Source organism: Macrosteles quadrilineatus, unplaced genomic scaffold (genome assembly GCF_028750875.1).
Source record: "Macrosteles quadrilineatus isolate MER2022 unplaced genomic scaffold, UCM_ALF_1.0 Scaffold_9__3_contigs__length_116548681, whole genome shotgun sequence".
NCBI classification, from domain to species: Eukaryota; Metazoa; Arthropoda; class Insecta; order Hemiptera; family Cicadellidae; genus Macrosteles; species Macrosteles quadrilineatus.
This window is the reverse complement of record NW_026542602.1, coordinates 62,853,476-62,876,773: the sequence shown is the minus strand read 5'-3', so window position 1 is coordinate 62,876,773 and position 23,298 is coordinate 62,853,476. Positions and strand designations below refer to the sequence as shown.

At 36.4% G+C, this 23,298-nt stretch overlaps 1 protein-coding gene across 1 annotated transcript in view; it reads right to left on the bottom strand.

Annotated features, from left to right (window-relative positions):
- The window catches only part of LOC129003504 (uncharacterized), a 31,738-nt gene extending 14,962 nt beyond the window's left edge, over window positions 1–16,776 (bottom strand). Inside the window, exons 1-4 of the mRNA XM_054431800.1 lie at window positions 16,759–16,776; window positions 13,379–13,491; window positions 12,210–12,627; window positions 3,621–3,731 (exon numbers count right to left, since the gene is read on the bottom strand). Coding sequence (XP_054287775.1) covers window positions 3,621–3,731; window positions 12,210–12,627; window positions 13,379–13,491; window positions 16,759–16,776 — 660 coding nt within the window. The remainder of the gene's footprint in view (window positions 1–3,620; window positions 3,732–12,209; window positions 12,628–13,378; window positions 13,492–16,758) is intronic.
- Window positions 16,777–23,298: the final 6,522 nt, after the last annotated feature.

Below are 23,298 nucleotides of genomic sequence, written 5' to 3'. Positions count from 1 at the left end.
ACTAGGCATAAACCTTCTTAAAGAGCATAACGATTGTATGTGATTGTAAGAGTGGTTAAAACCATCCAAAGTGTATCTATTGGGGTATCTAACCAACCTCCAAAACAAACTACTTTAAATAATCGAAAAAAAAATTATTTATTCCACACCATCCATCTGTTTCAAACTCCAAGAAACTAGACCATTGTCAAACAGTCCATGAATAAATTAATCACAACGAGTTAGGTCGAGAGCGACATAATACTTAATTAAAATACCCCCAGCATTGTTTGTAGATTCTGTGCCGGCCACAAACAAATGATTATCATCGGATTATAATGTCTAAAAGGCGTGCCTGTCTGGAGAGTAATAGGCCAATCAATTTGGTGCTCTTGTGGAGTTCAATTAGTAAATCAATTACTCCATGTCCGACTTGGATGGGTGACAGAATCGTGGGATGCGATGTATTGGCCACTCATGCAAACTCCAAGGCTTTGACACGTCTTTCAGCCGGCCTGCTAGGGATGAGTGGGTGCTTTACAAAGATTCTAGGTTTTATTGGGTAAAGTTTGTAGACTTTTTATGGCTGATTCAAAAATGTCTTTAACTAGATATTGGGAGTAAAAAAACTCAGGGCTCAAAGGGTGCTTTACAAAGACTCTAGGTTTTATTGGGTAAAGTTTGTATGTAGACTTTTTATGGCTGATTCAAAAATGTCTTTGTCTAGATATTGGAAGTAAAAAAACTCACTGTTGAAAGTCAAACAGTAAAAGAATCTAAATAATATGAAACAGTACACCTATCAGCTAGGACAAACTGTATTATTGTTTAGTACTCTTTGGCTGTAACTTTGGAATCCAGGAACAAAGAAATGTGAGCTTGGTAAAGTTTAATATAACTTATTAAATATCGAAAAAAATTATGAGTCGAAAGAATATATGAAATAATATCCGAAAACCTAAAAACCCTTTAAATGCTGTCATGATTTATACTATATTGTGACAAGGAATAAAAAAGTACAAAAATCAGAAGGCGAAAATCTATTACATAAATGATATTCTAAAAAAATAAGGAAAAACTATTTACTATTAAGTTTTCTAGTTATACTGTACATGTTTAAAAACCAAGATAACAAGTTGTCTAGTTTATCAAGCTCAAGATTCTCAAATCATCTAGTTTACCATTTAAGACATCGTGTTATCAAGTTATCGAGCTATCAAGGCATCAAATGATGAACATCAGCTTCACCTAGAGGCTATACCTTCAGTCACCCAGCGTGAGTCTTCTGTCTTCTGCTTGCTCGTGCGTGACGGGCAACACATTGATGCTAATGTCTTAATTGCTCCATGCATCTAATGTATCACACAGCACTATTTACTTTCACTCTCCACCGTGGTATCTTCATAAGATAGCATAATGGTGGGGTTTAAAGAACTCTACCCTTACAATTGGAGTTTCTATACACCCTAAATTTGTCTTATACCTGATGAGGTAAATTTGGGTCGGCTAAATAATGTATTTCTTGAGTACACGTAGCAACCGGTTGTATTTTAAATTTCGTCGTAAGAGAAAATGCACTGCTATAAGAAAGTTTATATACCTAAGACCAGAAGGTGAAATTTCGATGATCATTTTGATAATAACGTGAGCTAGGTAAAGTTTAATAAAACTTACTATCGAAAAAAGTGATGAGTAGAAAAAATATATAAACCTATAATATAATAATATAATATAACCTATAATATATGGTCATTTTGACAAGGGTGCCATTTATTTTTATGTGATTTGTATTTAGATCTAGTCAAAACAATATTATTTTGAATGTCAAGTTTATGTTTAATTAAATGTAACTTCTAAAAATGTTAATATATTTATTTATGGAAAAATATTGCACTCTCTAAATATATTTTAACAGTCTTCATCAGTGGTAGACCTCTTGAAATGTAATCTTATAAGACTAATAGTCTTAAATAAATTTCGAGCAATGCCGAACTGTGGTTTGAATATAAGACGTTACTGACCTAAACCTTATTTTATTATCATTTAGAGACAGAGTTTCTGTAACAACCTGTAAACTATGTAAAACAATGTCTAAATTGTTTGTTTAAATCTGAAAAAATGTCACGTTAAACATTTTCAACAATGAAAAAAGTCACTTAGACCTTTTGTTGATCCATTTTTGGTTATAGGAAACTATGAAAATTCATTAACTCCTAAACGCCTCCGTCTCTATAACTATTACCGTAAACTGCCTTATTTAAAGAAAATTTAGTTTTTTTTAAGAGGGGTAATATCAACTCTTAAAGGACTAGTAAGCGTCTCCTTCTATATTCTATTGTTTATTGCATGACAAATATTATCTGCCAATTATTTTCCTTGACTGCAGGCTAACTATAGCCTCAGCACATAACGGTAGAAAGACTCAATCTCAAGGACACAGGACGAGGAAGGACAGTCCCAGGACATCCTCAGCCTCGTCGTGATCCTGCAAACCGTAAACTAAGGATCTAGTTTTAAATTTGAACAGCGATTCCTTTCACACCGTGAATTATTCGATCTGGTCGGTTGCGCCTGGGAAAATATCTGTGTAAACGTAATTGCTCGGACGCCTCTTGCGGTTGCGCAATTGAGAGAAATGGACGCTGACTGTCCTAGTTGTGGTCATCTGATAAAATATCACGATAGCTTTGGATGCGGTGAAATAATTGATTATGTTTGTATTCAAGTTTTTTGTATTGTGTTTTTGTGTACAATATTTTCGTGTTTTATTTTAAAAAGCCTAATAATTTATTCATAATTAGTTTGTAAAAAATTGTACATAGTTCCAATACTCTAGGGTTTACTATTTCAAACAATTACCAACTATAGCACTAAATATCAACCAGTATGGATTTTTTTCTGTATACAAAATATGCTACAATACCTGAAACTTTTTCTAGATTATATCTAGACATTATATTTTTCCTCTAGCAAAACCGTCCTAAATTAAATCATTAAGGGGTTCCCGAAATAAAATAAGTTTTCCATCCAACAATATTTTGAAGACTTCTCCTTAAGGAACTTTGAATTCCCGAAGGATGTTTACAGCTTTAATTTCCCCAACTGAGATCATGTCTGAAGAGGATAAACTAATGGGATTACCAGCATTCCCTATTATTACACTTGATCAAATAAATAGAGCCTAAGTGTGTATATAAATTATTTAGTTCTTTGCTTTCAGACAAATTAAATGCAACGTGATACAGTTAATAGTAAAAAATGAATTTTAGACGTCTTTTAAATAAAAAAATCTAATTATTTAGAAGGATTTTGATTAAATTGATTACTACTAGGTAAAAAAAAATAAAATAAAATAAACACTCCTTTAAAAATGGAATGCAAATCATATACTTGCTTACTACTGAGATTGCCGTTATTTAAATCCAGATCCTTGAATTTAAAAGCTAATTATTCGATCTGTCTGACGAAATTTAGGTACCTTACCTCTTGGGTAAGCTTAACCTAGATCTCCCCATCTCTTACAACAAACTCAAGTCAAATAACACCCATTAACCACATGGCAAAATAAGTATATACCTGTTTTAAATACCCCCTGTTCTGTAAATAGTCCCAAGCAGGTATATGGGAACGCACACAATTACATGAGAAGGATGAAGCAATATATCCAGCAGCTGTAGATCTACTATCAGCTGATCCATCACTCGGCATTGTTGTCCTGTGTCCTTGTCAGGATGCTGAAGACTGCTGCAGACCTGTACAAGGAGGTAGCTAAAGTGACATCGCTGATATCAATGTTATTTACTCTTACATGTAATAAATTCTGTGTATACTTCCCTGACTATTAGTTAGGTTGTAGTGTATAGCAATTGTATTTTTGTAAACTTGTACGTACTGAAGTGGGTCAAAGGGTAAAATAAGCTACAGAACATTTCTTGAACAACATTGTACACTTTTTAAATTGGTTGTCAAACAAGAATGGACAAATGTAAAATGCCCCCGCAGACTGTGAAATGCAAACCTGCAGACTAAGCGAATTTCCATTTGCCTAATTGGATTTACACTAAAATGTCTCCTTAAAAATATCACATTTATTCCCTATTTAAATCAAATCAGTTTAACACATACTTAGGTTTGCTGCAACAGGGAGGGTTAAAGTGTTTTTTTTTTATGTAAAATGTTAATAGTTAGTAAGAAATAAAAACATTTTCCAAATTTGGGCAAAATATGTTAATAAAGCAAACTACAACAGTTTACTTATCCTCCATAAGAATAACATAGGAATTTTAAATTTACAACTTTTTTGAATTTTCTCCGTAACCATTAGGCGCATTATAACGCTTCAATATACTAAATTATTTGTTTTTTTAAGCTCTACAAAATAGTTTGGAAAGAAATTGCAAAAATTTAAGTTTTTTTAGGTCAAAAATGGGAAAAACCCATTTTTACCCCATAAAAGCCCCCATAAACCCCCGTTCCCATGGTCCGATCATGCTGGTTCGCGAACTCGTTCGAATAAACGTAGGTTTACACGTTTGTACCATATTTCATCAAAATCGGATCATTTTTGCTCGAGTTATCGCGCTAACGGACATATATATATATATATATATATATATATATATATATAAATATATATATATAAATATATATATATATATAAATATATATATATATATATATATGAATTTGAACAGATGCAATTTTTGGGCTCTAGGGACCTCAAAACGAAAAAAATCGGTCCCGGGTCCAGGTCTTACCATGAGTACTACGGTAATAGCTTATTCCCTATATGGGAAATTCGCTAAAAGGTGGCTACATAAGGGAATGTGAGTGTCAATTGTATAACTTATTCGCTTTATCTATCCAAATACCCTAAGCACATTGCGTTTTTGAATGGGATAAATATGAAGTTGTTGTAGCCTATATTATGATCCGTAAAGACCGGACCCGCTAATGACAATTTAAAGGTGTGTTCATGGTTTTGTAAGGGAAAGTTTGACTGCTTTGATGTATATTGATTACTTACAGGCTATACATTTCAACTTTAAACTTACTACGATCAAATGGAGCTATTGATCAGTAAGTCCCTGCTTGTCCCGTGGTCTTAATACTCGAGAGCAGATATGTTTCTGAACATTAAACTGACGCCAAACAAGCATTTGAGTGCAAAATAAAACGAGAAGTCTCGCAAATAACAATCCAGACTTTTTAATACCATCCTAACATACATTTTTCGTGGTGTATTAGAACAAGACGTACGTAGGCTATTAACTAGAACAGCCTATTAACACATATCATCTTTTATGCTGGTGTCCAGTAATCGTTTTGCAAATAACCCCAAGCTTATCCTCATCAGTTTTTGTATCCAACTGAGCATTAAAGCCATAAATGTAGGAACCATGTTGTAGTAGAACAAAGCACTTTTCCCAAATTAGCCTTGCTGAGACTGCAGGTCTGCTGCAACGGTGTTTACCATTTACATATCTCCAACTGTCTACACGCAACTAATAAGCACGACTCCAAGTCTTATCCTTCTATACTGCCGCCATATTTTAACTTGCTTCTCATCTGCTCTACTAGGCCTATGATATCATCACCGCCTTAGTCAGTACCGCTACTGTGTCTCGTCAGTTGCTTATCACCTCATTTATCACTAGCGCGTTCTGTATTGCTCCACTTACTGTATTGCTACACGTGCTGTATTGCCATCATGTCCAGTGTGACAAGTGTAAGGATAAGTTTTAATCAGCTGACCAATTACGCTTTTGTACTTGCATTTATACGCGTTCTGTCATATCTTCCTCTAATAGAAGGCTTTGGTGTGTGGCAACGTTGCGCAGGCCGGTCTGTTGCCATGGTAACAACAGTAATAAGCAACGTGTACACGTAAACACTCTGTTATAGACTAGTGCAAACAGCTGTTTGCAGGCCGGGTCTGCAGTGTTGCCATATTTTGTCTCTCCGCAACCTTGTACATGAGGTTATGGTTCTGTAGATGTTATTGGTTGTTTGTATTTTTTAAGGAGTTACATTTTTTTAAATAAAGATTAATTGGTTGCTCATTGGTATCTTCCACTGATCACCCTAAAAGTAAGATTTAAGAGCCTTCTCAAGTATCTATTTATTGTTAATCAGGTACCTTATGGTTGGATGACGAGCCTTTCTTAAGATGTGAGGCCTAGGTGTCTGGTCTAAGGCCATCTAATAATGATGAAGATATACATTATTTTAATTTTCACAAGACCTGAAAATATTTTATCCATAATAATAGGAATATAGGTATTTTTCAAAGGTATATTTCAAATGATAATATAAATCACAGTAAAATATTTGAACTTTGTCATTTTAACTAAGAAAAATCCCTCCGAAGTTATTTCATTGAAAGGGTAATAAATTGCATCTACCAACTTCTAAAGATACTTGACAAAGTAAACAGTTGTAAAGGATCCCACCTGCCCACGAGGTTGCCAAAGAAGGTCGGCATTATGGGTCTGAAAAAACGTAAACAAACATTTGGCAGGTTGCGGACGAGTAGAAACTCATGTCCAGCGCTAATACTCGCTATTTATAACCAGCGAACGAGTTTCGGCGGCGCTGCTTCGCTCTGTAACTGCCGATAGCAATACTTCTGCTTCTCTGATATTGCTGAGGAAACCAAGAAGAATTATTTGGGGACCTGCTTCAACATCGACAGTGAGCGGTTATTTATAAAATGACGTCTGTACAGACGGATGTCTCTGACGTCAACTATATACTGAATATTTCGGAGGAGTGCTATTTTGGTTGAGGAACTATAGTCCCGATGCTCTAAATGTATGTCAGTTCCAGCCTTTATTTTCATATTCAAACTGTTACTGCTCTTTTTTCTTTAAAAATGCAGATTTGGTAGCCATCAAAAGTGTGTATGACACGTTGAAAAGATTTCGGAGGAGTGCTATTTTTGACGAGAAACTATAGTCCCGATGCTTTCAATGTATGTCAGTTCTAGCCTTTATTTTCGTATTCAAACTAATAACTGCTCTTTTTAATGTAGACTTAGTAGCCATCAATTACAAACTAGATATTTGCTAGTTACAAGTACGGAAAACACGTTCAATTGGCACTACCAATTCCTGAAAATACCTTTGATAAAATTCAGCTGTAAATACTATGCTCTATATGTGGACTTTGTCAGAGAAAAATGTTCGCATGTAAAGCCCCAACGAAAAACATGACCAGTATCACAGCCTACTAATTTATAATCGCTTTTGGAATATGCTTATTTTTGCACCCTTAAATATGAATTGCGTTTTTCTTTAGACACAACTCTCTCTGTGAAACAATACAGGAACTTCTTCCAATGTGTTTACGTTATTATGGTGCATTCATTTTATTTTTTGATCTCTTTACTAATCAACAGTCTTTTTTTTTTTAAAGGAGTTTCAGTATCCACCTCAACCTCTCCATCAATTCCAGCACCCAGAAGGGTGCCCAAGATCTCTCCAGAGGGCATCTAAACCTCTTCTATATCCAACTGCCTTATTCTGCATGAACGATGCCCACAGTAACATATAACTCCCTAATGAATGGTACATTGTTCTCATTCTTTATGCCACGTGTCTATAAGACTTGCGTATGCGTGTGTTCTTCGCGGCACACTTCTTACTTTCATTGTTTAAATCTATAACTCTGGTTTAAGTGTTTGATTCATTAGAGACAGTGGAACGCGTGCTAAATGGTGCAGCTTGTTATTTAATCTGTTTTGTGAGGTTAAAGAGGTTCTAATTAGTAAGAAATAATTAATCCAAAAGTAAGTCCTAATCCAAAAGTAAGTTCTGAAAAGTAAGTTCTAATCCAAAAGTAAGTTCTAAAAAGTAAGTTCTAATCCAAAAGTAAGTCCCAATCCAAAAGTAAGTTCAAAAAGGAAGTTCTAATCAAAAAGTAAGTCCTAATCAAAAATTAAGTTCTACAAAAGAGTTGGTTATTTGTTTTTATGTTAAACATCGTTCAGAAGCTTTTTTATCAACCTCTATACACTATTTACCATAATACACTATGATCCATTAATACTGGAATCATAATTTAAGCTATTAAAATACATCTACCACGTTTTTAAGTCAATGCAGTAACCGCTCGTAAAGTTCCCTAAGTGTTGATCAAAAATAGCATTCATACTAATAATGTAAAAGTACTCTATTGCACTCTTCCCATAATCCCAAAACTCTTGTTAAGAAAACTAATACGTGGGAACAACAGGTTTTATAATTTGAAGAAGTACAGATCTCACTGCAATGGGCCTACATTCAACGTTTTGAATTAATAAATTCTCTTCTGCATGAACATTTAAATGCTTTATACAAGCAAAGTATTTTAAAATTTTTAGAACTCTATGAGGAATAATTAATTATATCTTACACCACTTTATTGTGTAAACAAACTTCACATTAGTCCAGTTTCCAATTCCAATGCAAAACGGATTACACCATAAAGTGTCCTGTAAAGCCAGCACTCGCTGGGACATAAACCTATGTTTACTTCTGGACTTGTAATTGCCAGATCCACTTTAGTCTTCAGTTAATGACACTAAATGACACTGATGCGCCGTCGGCAAGTTGTAAGTGGTAGTTAAAGCTCGAGTCTCATTCTCGAATGTCCTGGATGTAAGCAATAACACTTTCAGTAAAAAAATATCGTATAGCTTTTAGTGGGAGTGTTTAAAACACAGAGGAACATCTTAGAGTATCCTAGTTTTTTTTTAGATCGGCGAGACTAGTTTAAGCCAGGTTTTGAGCTGCCAAGTTATCAGAAAGGTAGACTGCTTTGACAACGAAGCCACCGACACACAATGCTACTCTCAATATAGAACATACATTATTTTGAAACCACTCTGTAGACTGTTGCATAAAAGTAAATAAAATATTTTCAAGGTAATTGATGGTAGATGTGTTATTTTATGGTAAACATGTCTGAGTAAGGAAAAATGAAGGTTTTACTGTTACAGTAATCATTTGAAGCTATGTAATATGGTGTATCAATATAGCAGTAGGAGAGGCCTTAAATATGGTGCATGATGAAGTTCACCCATGCAACGTACAAGATTATATTGCTAAAATCGAGCTGGAGTTATTAATACTTAAATGTATTGAAGCAAACATTGTGAGAATAACCGGTCCTGCTAACAGCCTATAAAATGATTCATAGTAAAATTATCCTCACTAATTATGGTGCTATGACAATATAAAAATACATAACAATATCACCAGATACCTAAATGGTATTAAAAACAGACACATACTTTCTCCCATTGGCTTGACAACAACCTTTATAATGCGTAAGCGGTGGGAGTAACTATAATTTTTGATAAAGAATGTCACAAAAGTTGCAATAACTTTTGAACCTTAATAATTACAGCAATGGAGGGTATACCAATTTGTTTAAAGTAACAAAAGTACAATAACATGCTAAATACAAGTATAAGACGTTCTGGCAGTTTTTATGGGTATTTAAAGGTATTATGAGGTATTATTTAAAGGGTTTTATGGAAAAAACCTCAATTAAAATTACAATTTTGCGAAAAAAAAACTCTTGAAAATTCCATGGAATAGTGCACACGTAGATAAAAATCGGACCAAAGGGAAGGTCTATAGTTTTATTCACATCCACACTACCACACGGACATCTCTTTGAAAATCAATTTTTTTGGTCCATGGTGACCAGAAACCAATATACCTACCCAAAACCCAACTTTGAAACTTTTGAATATACAACACTTTCACCATATACACTATAGAGGGAGAAAGTAACAAATATATAAGACGACGGGTCTTGAATGTAGGGCTATACACTTTACTACATTGACCAAGCACACCAGCAAGTACACTTAACAGTTTAATTACAAGAACGTCTCACCTTGGTAATGCAACACGTAAAATCAATTACGGCGATGGAACTATATAATGATTAACCTGCTGGAAGCGCGGGTTCCCACCTCAGTGAAGCAGTAAAGACTCACGTGAAGGTCAAATGCAGACTGTGTAAAGCTGAGATCATGACGATCTATTGCCTAGATTGAGCCACTCACTGCAAAGCTAATGGGTCATATTGAGCTTGAAGTGTGCGTTTCTGCAAAGCTAATGGGTTGTATTGTGCTTGAGGTGTAACTTTCTGCAAAGCTAATGGGTCATATTGAGCTGTAGGTGTAACAATATGAAAAGCTAATGGGTTGTTTTGAGCTTTAGGTGTAATTTTCTGCAAAGCTAATGGGTCATATTGTGCTTTAGGTGTAACTTTCTGCGAAGCTAATGAGGCATATTGTGCTTGAGGTGTACGCTTCTGCGAAGCTAATGGGTTGTATTGTGCTTTGGATGTAACTTTCTGCAAAGCTATTGGGTTGTATTGTGCTGTAGATGTACGCTTCTGCAAAGCTAATGGGTCGTATTGAGCTTGAGTTATAATCTTCTGCAAAGCTAATGGTTCGTATTGAGCTTAAGGTGTGCTCTTATTACAAAGCTATAATGTGTCATGATAAGCTTTAGGTACATCCTTTCATGAAATAGATGACTAATACTGAATTTGAGGTGACCCTCCCTGGAAAGATAATGGGTCATATTGGATATGAGGTATACCTTTCTGCAAATATAATGGGACATGATGCACTTAGGTATACCTTTAAAATTAATGGGTCATATTAAACTTGAGAATTATCTTCCTGCAAAGATAATGTTCATATTAATAACTTTGAGGTGTACTATACTACAAAGCTAATGGGTCATATTGAACATGAAATGTACTTCCTCCACACTAATGAAGGATATTGAACATGAGGTATGCCCTCCTGCAAAGTTTAGCGTCATTACGGCTCGAGGATTATTTTCCTGCAAAGGTATTGGGTTATCGACCTATAGGTGTATTCTCCTGCAAATCTACTTGGTCATATTGAATATGAGGTGTATTTTCCTATAAGGGATGAGGGGTTAGAAAATACTAAAATGTTTCATAGCTCAAACATTTTTAGTCAGAAATATATTGAAATTTATCTTGCACATGTCTGGCGAAAACATTGAAAGTAATAACAAAAATTTACACTATTTCCCGCAGTAATAGATACACATTTACTCATTTTTATTATTTGTATATATTCACAACTAAAAGTTCAGGGTTTATAGATCAAACCGGAATATTGAGTTTATTGTGTTATCGTGAAAGGTTACATGTGATAATGTCTATTAATGGAATTTTGTACACACATCTTTACGCAAAACTCCACGTTTACTATTAGAGTTTCTAATACAATGTCTGTGGCATTAATGATTATTGTGAACGTTACCTATTATAATTCTTTCTCACGTAATTCATTATATGTAACAACGTTTTGTTTTCGTTGAAATATTTTAGTTTTAGTTAATAGTGAAAATATCAAATTTGGCTGAAAAAAACCTGATAGTAAGGTGATATCAGTAAAGTGTTACAAAAACAGTTTAAATTTTTGATTAAATTGTTATTAAGATTGGCCCCTTTAAACAGAATTGTACAACCAAAAATGCTGTTAGAATTAGGTTATTAAGTTGTTGCACCTCTTTTGTGATCTACATATAAAATTAATAATTACTCCCACAGCGGTAAGCTGAATGTAATGGCCGTTGATGAGCCAATGGGAGAAAGTATGTGTCAGTTTGATGGTCCCGTTTAATAAGGATATTCTACATGCGCTACAGGCAAGTTTTCTGCAAACATCACCGCAAAGCTCGTCGCTGCGGTTCTGAGGTGTTTGTGGTGTTTCTGCCGGTGAAATGTTGTGGTGCGTGTACCACAAACAAGTGAGGCTTATTGGACAGTCTCATCCACAGACTATTTCCATACCCTCGGCACGATGACCCATAAAACACTATAGTTACCGGCCGTACACGCATAAGCGTAATTGACGGAGCGGCATAATTTATTGGGATTCTCGGTGTGAACAGCCGATACGATCGTGATCCCGAAACAATCAGTTAAGCGTGATTCCGAACCGACAATTTATGTCGGTATGAGACCGTTCCGTACGGATCTGATTCCGCGATTTTTAAGTACCGGTTTACGCCTTTTCGTTGCCGGGAAATGAGCGGTTCCGACCGGAGTCCGATGCCGCGAAGCGATACCGCACTCCCGGCTGCCGAATAAATATGATGATTCGGTCCAAATGTTGAAATTAGCATGAAATGGTCGCCCGCTCGTGATCTCGGGTCGTGGCGAAGGTGTGAGACCGGGAATACATTACAATAGCCTGAGGCCGACACTTGTGGCGACCACGACCAACTCTGCACTAGTTTCCACCACAGATGGAGGTCAACTGTTCTAGGAACATTCAGTTCAGCATCTCCTGTCTCATCACAATACATATCTGTGATTTTAGCGACACTTGTGGGGACCACGACCAACTCTGCACTAGTTTCCACCACAGATGGAGGTCGAACTGTTCTAGGAACATTCAGTTCAGCATCTTCTGTCTCATCACAATACATATCTGTGATTTTAGCGACACTTGTGGGGACCACGACCAACTCTGCACTAGTTTCCACCACAGATGGAGGTCGAACTGTTCTAGGAACATTCAGTTCAGCATCTTCTGTCTCATCACAATACATATCTGTGATTTTAGTGACACTTGTGGCGACCACGACCAACTCTGCACTAGTTTCCACCACATATAGAGGTCAACTGTTCTAGGAACATTCAGTTCAGCATCTTCTGTCTCATCACAATACATATTTGTGATTTTAGTGACACTTGTGGCGACCACGACCAAATCTGCACTAGTTTCCACCACAGATGGAGGTCGAACTGTTATAGGAACATTCAGTTCAGCATCTTCTGTCTCATCACAATACATATCTGTGATTTTAGCGACACTTGTGGCGACCACGGCCAACTCTGCACTAGTTTCCACCACAGATGGAGGTCAACTGTTCTATCAGAGACAATCCCAAAATAATGTTCAATTGAGTGTATTAAAATTCAGGTCCACATTGATTCAGAGAAAAACGCTGAATGGTAAGCATTAGACATAAACACCCAACATTCTACTAATGGATAAACCACAAACATAATATTTGCAGAGGGCTTGAGCAACAGCCTTTCATTAAAAATCTTCCACGGACATCTGACGAAAACTCTTTTTTCAGCTAATATCGAGATATTATGTGATTTTTATAGTGGGTTGGCATTAAAAGTTCGCATAGTGCCAATACCCTACTAAGGAAATTTTTAAATCGTGGGCACATTCAAATTATATGGATCCTCAGGTCCAAAGTCTAGAGACGCGACACCAAAACTATCATTGAAGTGATAGTCAATTGTATCACTCCTCATCAACTCCATGACTTCCATAGTGTCCACTACAACACGTCATATCGTGTGCCATCGGTTCAACGAGTTTCCATACCGTCCACACCACCCACCCCGTTCCCACTCCGTCTGCAGGCCGCCACTTGGGATGCACCACCAGCACCGCAGGTTCTCAGGCGTGAGGTATGGCAGGCAAGAAACGGCGGCCACCTGCAACAATAACACCAACACATTTTTTTCTTTTACGCGGTGTTCTTTTATTGACCAATTATTTGAGCAGGCGGCAACCTCCAGTCAATCAAACGGAATCTTTTTATTCCGCCGTGCCGTTTTTCTAATCGCTCCCGATTCACCGGACTAGATCCTCGTTGTTTACGGCCGCGCGGACTCGTCACTTCTCGTTGATGACAAATTTATCACGTCGCCTTCCAAGGGCTTGTCGCGAGTCAGTTTTTACCTTCTTACCGATGCGAGACAATTAACACTAATTGGAGAGTGTTATATATGACGGCGGCCCGTCTTTGTGCGAGCTGTTCAGCCAAAACTGGAGTGAAGTATAATTGTTATTGCCCGCTCCATAACATGCATTATGAATGGTTGTGGGATGCGCCGGGACTCTGAGATGGCGCGGATGTGCTGACGAGAGGATGGTAGGTGCGACGAGGTTGAGGAGCGTTAAATAACTAAGACAAAGTTAATAAATGGTGTGTACTATCTAGATTTGGACCGGTGAGGAGTTTAGCAGATAAAAAATAACTGCACTTGATAAAAACTTCATGTACTTACTTCTTGTAAGTTCATCCATTTACAGCTAATTTTAGTTTATGTGCAAAGTGACATTGTAATGTAGGATAGTTCAAAATAATCATCCGTTTAAACTATTGGTAATTCCATAGCATAATTTAGACTGCACAATAATATTCAAATGAATGATGAAAGGTTCAATTTTGCGATTTTTAACTATCTAAAACCCCACATTCCAGACAACCTTGTGGTTTTTCATTGTGAACTAGAAGATGGGTTCCAGTATAGTTTAGCTAGTATTGGAAAGGCAGAAACCAAGTTTAATCTCGACGCTTCTTTTATCTAAGCATGGATTTAGTCCGGAAAACAACTGTTTGCCGCCTGCTTAATCAAATAGGCTTCGTTCTACTAGAATAAATAATTTTGCCGGAAATCATAATTGTTTTTAGTTTTTGAAAACCTGTAATATTTACTGAATGCAAATAATAATCTACAAAATTAACACTGAACTTATTCCTAAAGATAAAATCTCAAAGTTTTGTAAGTAGTCAAATATTCAGATAAAAGCGAGTGCTTGAAATGTAAAACAAAACAACACTACAGAGAAGTTATAATCAGTGATTGTTAATTCCTTAATTCTGTGGAAACTTGAAATGAATTTTGATATATGTTAAAATGAAATCCCCTTTATAGAAGAGGCAGAATTGAAACCTCCAAAGTAATCTTGAACTATATTATAGCTTAAGTATTGACTAGGCACCCAAGAAGATAAAGAATTTAGAACTCAGGGAATTTCAAGTGATTTATTACCACTCGCGTGGATCTACAAAGATCACCACCGCATAGATAAATAAGGAAATCGCAAAGTTAGTTTCCCCATCATCTTTGTTTTCCGTCATCATTAACAGCAGGAAAGTTTGTTTACAACACAAACAGTTGTATTACAACTTTCTGTGATATAAAAACATTGGGTTTACCAAAGCACTGTGGAAGAAATCTTTTCTAGTAGTTTTGAAATTCCCACCCTAGTTTTAAATGAAACACTTTAGATTATTTTTTATGAGTTTTCAACCTAATGAAGTATGAAAATGAATCTGGTCTATAAAGTGTAACAATGCCTGTTCAGTTTATCTTGGTAAAATGTGTTATTGATTCATGTAGAAAATCAAATAAAAAATATGTCGTTTAACACTATAGTACTTTATCGGGTTTTATGGTCAAATAAATAATTTTTAAAGTAAAAAAATGTGAAAATTTCATGGATTAGTAGCTTTTTGGATTAATGTGTACATTCTAAATTTCATCAAAATTTGACTACAGGTAGCTCTATACATATCAACATACAGACGCACCACACAAAAACATCACTTTTAAAACATTTTTTTTGTTAGGTACCCAAAACAGATGTATCCACCCGAAACTCAAAATCAGAAATTTAGACGATTACAATACTTTCTCCATATACTACCAATATGTAAAAGGGGGGGGGGGAAATAAACGTATTTAAAAAGAAAATCCAAGATAATATCCTACAAAAATGAAGCAATCTAGAATATCTTATAATCCATTTCAGCCTGAATATATATGTTAATCAGAGACAAGCCACGAGTTATTAATACAGCAATAAGAGGCTGGAGACATTATCTGACAATCTGGGAATATTTAAAATAAGTGAGATGTTTTCGTGACACATTGCCGAGGACTGGTGACTAAAACCAGGTCCTCCGGTACTCATTCATATCTGGTGATAACTAGCTGTTATTTATACAAGTCCGTAATGTTGGGTCCTCTTTACATTCAGTTTTACTTCCTCTCTCGGTAAAAAACTGAAAAATGTTTCGGACCTCTGGATTAACAAAAATTTAATTAGGAAAGGTAGTTGTTCTTTAAGTAGAAATGAGAAATACCATTATTTTACCAATTGTCAGGAACGTTCCTCACTTTATGGTAATAGGTAAAATAATAGTGTTGGTTTTGTAACCTATTACTTTCTCGTCAAGAACGTTTCAGTAAAGTTAAGCACGTTCAGCTTTACTCGCTTGCTTGTTATACAAATTCAGATGACGTGTCAAAATAATACGGTATTCTCAGTAACCTATTATTAAGGTACTGTTATTTTATTATACTTGCTGTTAAGAGAAACAGTTGATGAGTAGGATTGCTGATTAATTCACTTGTTTAAACAGTTTGACGACGGATTAGTATTTGATGCTACAGAAATTATAGGGTAAAAGGTGACACTCCATAGTAGTAGTAATCTATCCTATTACTTAAAATACCCACCTTGCTCTTCAAGGTTATATATGTGGAACCAAAGCACTTTTTGAACATAGAGAATTATTACAGCATTAACATTGGTACATAATAACCAAATCATTTGGGGGTCATAAACCTGTAGGATATTTTTAAAGGTAAGTTATGGAACAATTTATGTTGTGTAAATTCTACGTGATTTTACTGGAAGCAATTTTAGAACAAGGCTCAAAAATTGAACCTCATTTTATTCCGCGATCCAAGATGCTTTCAAGGCTAATAAAATAACCCCTATGATGGATCCAATATTTGTAAGATCACGAACTAAAAAGTGCCTTTCTACATACTTGCAAAGTGTTAGAATAGTTGCACACGTGAAGCTAGTGTATGCCAGAGGTAAATACAGTGGCAATAAACAATATGATTTGCTAACCTACTTCACGCCAACAGAAATTCGCAGCCGCCAAGCATGTAACTGACCATGAGTATACGAGACATTCTGCCACTGTGTTGTTATATATTTGTCTTGACGCACTTTCTGTCTCATAAGAATGTTACATTGCGATTTCCTACATATTTTTACAAAACAAACCATCATTAGTCGTGTAAGGGAGTAGCAACAATGTAAGCTGAGAAAATATTACCGAGTAGGCGAGGCAGATAAGAAGTAGAGTAGATGGAAGAAACAAAGTATGGTTTACAATGTTGATAAGCATTTTGTTATGTTTCTGTCTTGTTTAGACTTAAAGACTAAACTGTTTGGAGTGGCGTTTATGATCGTTGAAATTGTAAACTTTATTTGTGGTAAAGTTTTAAGGTTACTGCCACATAGGCCTATCATTTCAGGATCTTATACTCTGTTAGTAAGTGGTTGAAGCGATCATACATTTTTAACATAAGTCTATAGTCTGTATGATGGAACCTGTCTACTAATCATCTGGTCAATGGTTTAAGGTCCGGGACAGTCCCAGGTAGATGAAGGGTTAGGAGACAAGTTCCATCATACTGACTATTATAAGAACTTTTGTGGAATGAACAGTGCGAATGGTTACATTAAACCAAGTTTTTTATTACTGCAATATATCATTAAGCTGGAGTTTCAAGTTTTCTTTGTGTTTTTGGTTTTTATATGGCTAGAGTGGGTCCAAGTTTTTTTCCAGTACAGCCTTCACATTAACGTTGATTGCGGTCACACGTTTTTTGCAGTATAAAAGACAAAGTTAATTTAATATACGACAATAATACTGAACTCGAGTCCGTCGACGACATGAGATTTAATATTACACAAATATTTCCATGTTCAACTTAGCATCATTGTCAGTCTTATTCCTTATTCCCCAGAAAGACCTTGACTCTTCAATGTTACCGGCGTCACCAAATTCCCCACTGTCAACCCTTTGGCTGTGTGTTTTTCGACTCGGTTTCCCAACACTGTATTGCTTACTGCCCTAGTCGGAAGTTTTTCTTATACTGTACTGTCCATACTATCCTGGTCACAAGTTGTCCCAATACTGTCGACACTACCCTGGTCGCAAGGTTTTTTATACTGTACTGTCCATACTAACACTGGTCTCAAGTTTTCCTTATACCATACTGTCCTTACTGCCCTAGTCGCAAGTTTTTCTTACAATGTCAATACTACCAGGGGTCGCAAGTTTGTCTTGTCCATACTACCAGCGGTCGCAAGTTTCCCCAGCAGTCTCACACCGCTACTGTAAGCCTCTGGTCACATTTTCCCCAGTACTGTCACACCTAACCTTGGAAACGTTCGCACGATCACTGACGCAATACTTCTTTCCCGTCCGAGTCTCACCAATAACTGTCCCGCTTGCGGATGTCCGACAACATTCACCGGCACGCCAATCTCGGCCGTACCGACGTTAGAATAGGGCCGATAATTGAATGTCGTTTGTAAAGGTCGAGGACGCCACTCGTCTATACAAATGATAACATTTTATTGCACTAAATGTCTACATTGCTCAGTGGAACTTATAATGAGGTTTTGTGCTAAGAGATTTATTACCTATCCTGGTGTACTCTTTGATGAGTAACGAGGAAAAAATGAATGAAAGAGACACATCATGGTATATTTATGACAGTATGAATAGATGCTTTATACATGGCCTTCTTAATTAAATTGATCAGAGGTTTTAACAGTCATCATTTTAACAATGCATCACAAGAACAACCCCCAAGAGGTATCAATGACCTTCTTAAAGGACGAAATTTGACTTAAAACTATGTAAAACTTAGAAAACTTGCTTTTGAATATTTGCAGTAGAACAAATAACGTTATTATTTTTTGTAGCGCAGTGAGAAAAATCATAAAGTTGATTGAATGGTCAAAATGTTGACGATAGTGAGTTAGCAAGTTCCACTAGTAATGTATCGAATACTGCCAAGTCGAAATTTCCTATTAATGTCTCCACTATGGTTTGCCACAAGCCTCATATTTCCCAACTTTACTCGGTCTCCGTCAAAGGGTTTTGGACTGCTATTACTCATAAAATTATTGAAAGATTCAATCTCTAAACAATCACTTGAAATTAAATTGGTGAATTATTAGGATTGAATGAGAACGAGGATGGAAACCATCCTATTACCCGAATGAAACTCTAGCTAGGTAACACTTGACAGGTGAATCTAACATTCCCTCCAACTATAAATTTGCTGCATGAAAACCAGTAGCGTGTAATTCGTTAGTCGTCACAGTCCACGGCTCCAGTCGCATCCGTAAACGCGTTAACGTGTCAGATACGATCGACACGTGTAATCACGTCATTACTGCAGATAAGTGGTACGAGATAGTTCATTAGACGTTCATCCATCACCGTCGTGTTAACTCTTCCTTGGTCCTTCGAGCCGGATTTCGAACCAAGGTCGCAGCGTCGATCTAGATTGCCCCGCAGCCGGATGCGAATTTTTTGCGAGGATTCCTCTTATACGACGGGTTTATGAGGTGATTCATGAGGCAGTGACGATGTGAGTTGGTGGTTACTGTCTAAAACCTTGTGTGTATTTGCTGGATAAAAAAATACAGGTTTTTTATTGATGTAATTATTCTACGGAAAGTAAATAAAAGTCTTATAACACTTAAAACATATAAATACGCTTATACTGTTACTCACAAGATGGAAATATATATATAAAAGATGGTAAGTGGTGATCGATTTCAATTGGACATTCCAATTACCCAATAGCCGAATCATTATTCTGGGGGTTTTGATATTGAGTCAGTAGTTAAAAGCTATAACAAAAATGTACAGAGTGTCCATAAAAAACGTTTCAGCTTGGGTTATGAATCCTCATACTAAAAGGATGTCTAAAAATGTACATTTACCTAGATATCTGCCATTTTGTTTGTTATACATAAATATTTTTATCTTTGAAGTTTTTCAACTGATGATTATGAAACTTAATCAGCATGCTAATGTACACAAGACCAATTTAGCTGAGAAGTGTCATTATAGTCTGTATGATGATGGTCCATGTTTCCTAAGTCACCATTTAGCTGGTACTGGCCTGGACTTTAAACCATAGGTCAGTCCCCAGGTTGGCGAGAATGTCTAGCACACATAATAATACAGCATTCATATGGTAACAGGAATCTAATTTTTACATTAATATAATGTAAATCATGTTTGGTTGACTGGTATATCAAAAACTTGTTTAATTCCTAAAAGAAATTAAATACAAGAATCTGCCTACAGGGTTTTTACTTTGATGTACACATGTAGCTAGGTCGAGCAACGCATCTAAACCTCACTACATACAAAACATTGGGAAACACAACAGTGTCATCACATCTCATCGCATTTGCATAATTTGTTACCAAGGCTGGACTAGGTTATGGATTTGGTTCCGCAAATGTTAAAGATTTGTGATCAAATTTCCTACAATTATGGTTCATTCCATACACGAAAAACATGCACAGCTTTATGTGGCCGATATGGCCAGGCAAAACTACCCCATAAGTTAATGAATTATCAAGTAAGAATCCTGTTCTGATTAAATACATGGGTTGATGTGGCAAGAGAAGGAATTAAAATTGCTTACATCGAAGTAAGAATGTTACTGCTATCTGGAAAATCAGATATTTTTATCAAATAAAAAAAAAAAATTATTTAAATGCTGATAAAATTCTGTATTTTTATGACCAAAGATGAAGATTTACTTATAAATCTGGATACAATCTGAATGATTTTTCTAAAGCAGATGGAATTAGTTGTTAGTAATAAATATTGACTCTTTCCGTAACATGAAAGACTAATTATATGAACTCATTCTCCCATATAGTGAAAGTGGCTTTGACATGATAGCGGACATGATAAGTGGCTTATTATTATGCTTATCCTCCCTTCATTTAACTAAGATTTTAATGACTTCACTCTATCTATCGCAGTTAGCTGAATTTACATAAAACCTCAAGATTAACCGTCGATTCCGACGGGGTTCCACTAGTATTATTTATTCAAAAACGTCATAGGTTAAAACTAAAATGAAAACAATCCAAAACTATAAATACCCACAACAGAACGTAAACAAGATATCAACTCTTTCGTAATCCAACGTTCTTCTCGGATTCCCAGTCGTTAAACTACTGAAGCGCTTCTGAACCGATAACGATAAACCAAAGGTCATCGCGGGGCCTTGCGGTAAAAGTGGTGCAGTGATCGTAACGCCGTGGGAATTGTGGTAATTAGAAGGGAAGCGACTGCGCCGGCGCGCGGATTTGGCGGGAAACTGAGTCAAGGCCGGGATGGGCGGCGACCTTGAGAGCGCATGCGCGCTGGTGCGTTAATTGGATCAACTGCGCACGCGTTGTGAACACGTCGCGCTGCGCTGCGTCCTCCGCACGCGTTTTGTTCATTGCGTTGCGCAAGTCAGCTGTTCGGCTCTGCTCGGGATAATGGATTGGGTTGTCATAATTTTGTTCCTGTTTATCTATTTGCTTTGAATCACACGTTTAATTATTAGGCCTATGCTATGATAATTTATTTTTCAAAGGCATACATACAATAATGATAAAAAAAATTTCCGATTTATTGTGTGTTGTCTGAGAAGTCTTGATAAAATATTCCTTTATTATTATGCAAACTATGCGATTATTTAGCAAATAAGTTTTCCTTGGGTGTGAACTTCACTATTAGACAAGGGTCAGATTACAGATGAAAACCTTTTCAAAATTTGTCTTAGAAAAAACTCTATAAAACACCAATAATAAAAAAATCGGCATAAACAAAAATTAATCTACCATATTATAATTATGTTTATTAAACTATGAAATAAATGAGAATTTTTAAACTAATTTATAATTTGTATACACGCAATTAACATTTTAAAATTATATACACCATAGTAACAACCTCTTGCAAACAAAAATTACCAAACATAGAAAAATGAAAACGTCTTCCTGCATACATTCAATTGCAAGTCTGACATCATAATCATATTTCCGAGTGAGATGTACATTATCATAATGTACGGTTGTCTATTCCACGCACACAGACGCACCTGGATCATATCTTGGTCATAAATCTGCAGCGGAGACTGCGGTTATCGAGGCTTCGATTGCATTTTGATTTACACAATCGCGGCAGACGCGGCTGGTCTAGGCGGTAAAGTCAATGGCTTTGCACTGTCGTATGCCACGAGACAACAGTGGATTGGAATTGGAAATGTGTGGTTAGTGTTAAATATATTTTGTGGATTGCAAAATATGTTTAAATCCTAAGCCATCTTAATTAACTGTTTCTCCATGTTTCAGATAGCAAAATTAAAACTTGGTAGGCCTTTATTTTAACTATATAACTTTGAACTAATTTTGTTCATAAGTAACCGAAGAATGACCCAAAATGTTTCGCTTTGAATTTTGTAAACATTTTAACCATGCCAACTCTTACATAAGGTTCAATAGTGAATAATAATTCATTTCATTACACTCTACTTAGCTGTTACATTAAACTGTAACTCTAACGAGTGCCCCAAACTTAGAGTTTTTAAATAAATGATTTTTGTTCATGCTTAAGCCATTTTATTTACTCTTACTCATGCTCTAAATGTAAAAAAATATCCGTCGTCAAACATATACTCTGTATTATATAACCTGTCTTTTGACCCTCCGTCTAAATATTGGAGACTGGAAAAATGTTTTTTTTAGTTCCAGGTAGACGGAGCGTCAAGAGACAGGTTCCCCCATACAGACTGTAATCCAAAACTCCAATAGCAAAACATAACCAGGTGCTTCATTATACTCTACTCTACATAGCCTACTCAATTCAAGTGGAGAAAATGGACATTCAAATAAGCTAGCACTTGTCGCTATTCACGTGTGTCACAAACCCTGGAGAAAGTCATATCAGGGTGGTCTGCTGGGACAGAGGATCTGCAAAGGTCGTCCCATTGTTTCCTGCTCGGCCTTGTGACGTCACTTCCGAACGGGGAAAGTAACTTCGCCACTGGTCTGTTAATTTATAGAAGGTGATGCAAATTGCAAATAGCAGAGGGTTCCCAGCGTCGTGGCTGGAGTGGCCTTTGTTGATGGATCTAGATGTGAAGACATGACGATGTCACTGTGGTTGTTCACTAGAGACTCTGTGGGTGGTGATGGTTGACGGGTGATGGCTGAAAGGTGGTGATGGTTGACGGGTGATGGCTGAAAGGGGGTGATGGTTGACGGGTGATGGTTGAAAGATGGTGATGGTTGACGGGTGATGGCAGAAAGGTGGTGATGGTTGACGGGTGATGGTTGAAAGGTGGTGATGGTTGACGGGTGATGGTTGAAAGGTGGTGATGGTTGACAGGTGATGGTTGAAAAGTGGTGATTTTTGACGGGTGATGGCTGAAAGGTGGTGATGGTTGACAGGTACGATGGTTGACGGGTGATGGTTGAAAGGTGGTGATGGTTGACGGGTGATGGTGTAGAGTTTCATTGTTGGGGCTAGTTCAAGAGGGTTGAATATGTAGAGTTGCATAGACTAAAGTAGACTTCTCATTCCAGTAAATTTTGAAGCTCGTTTT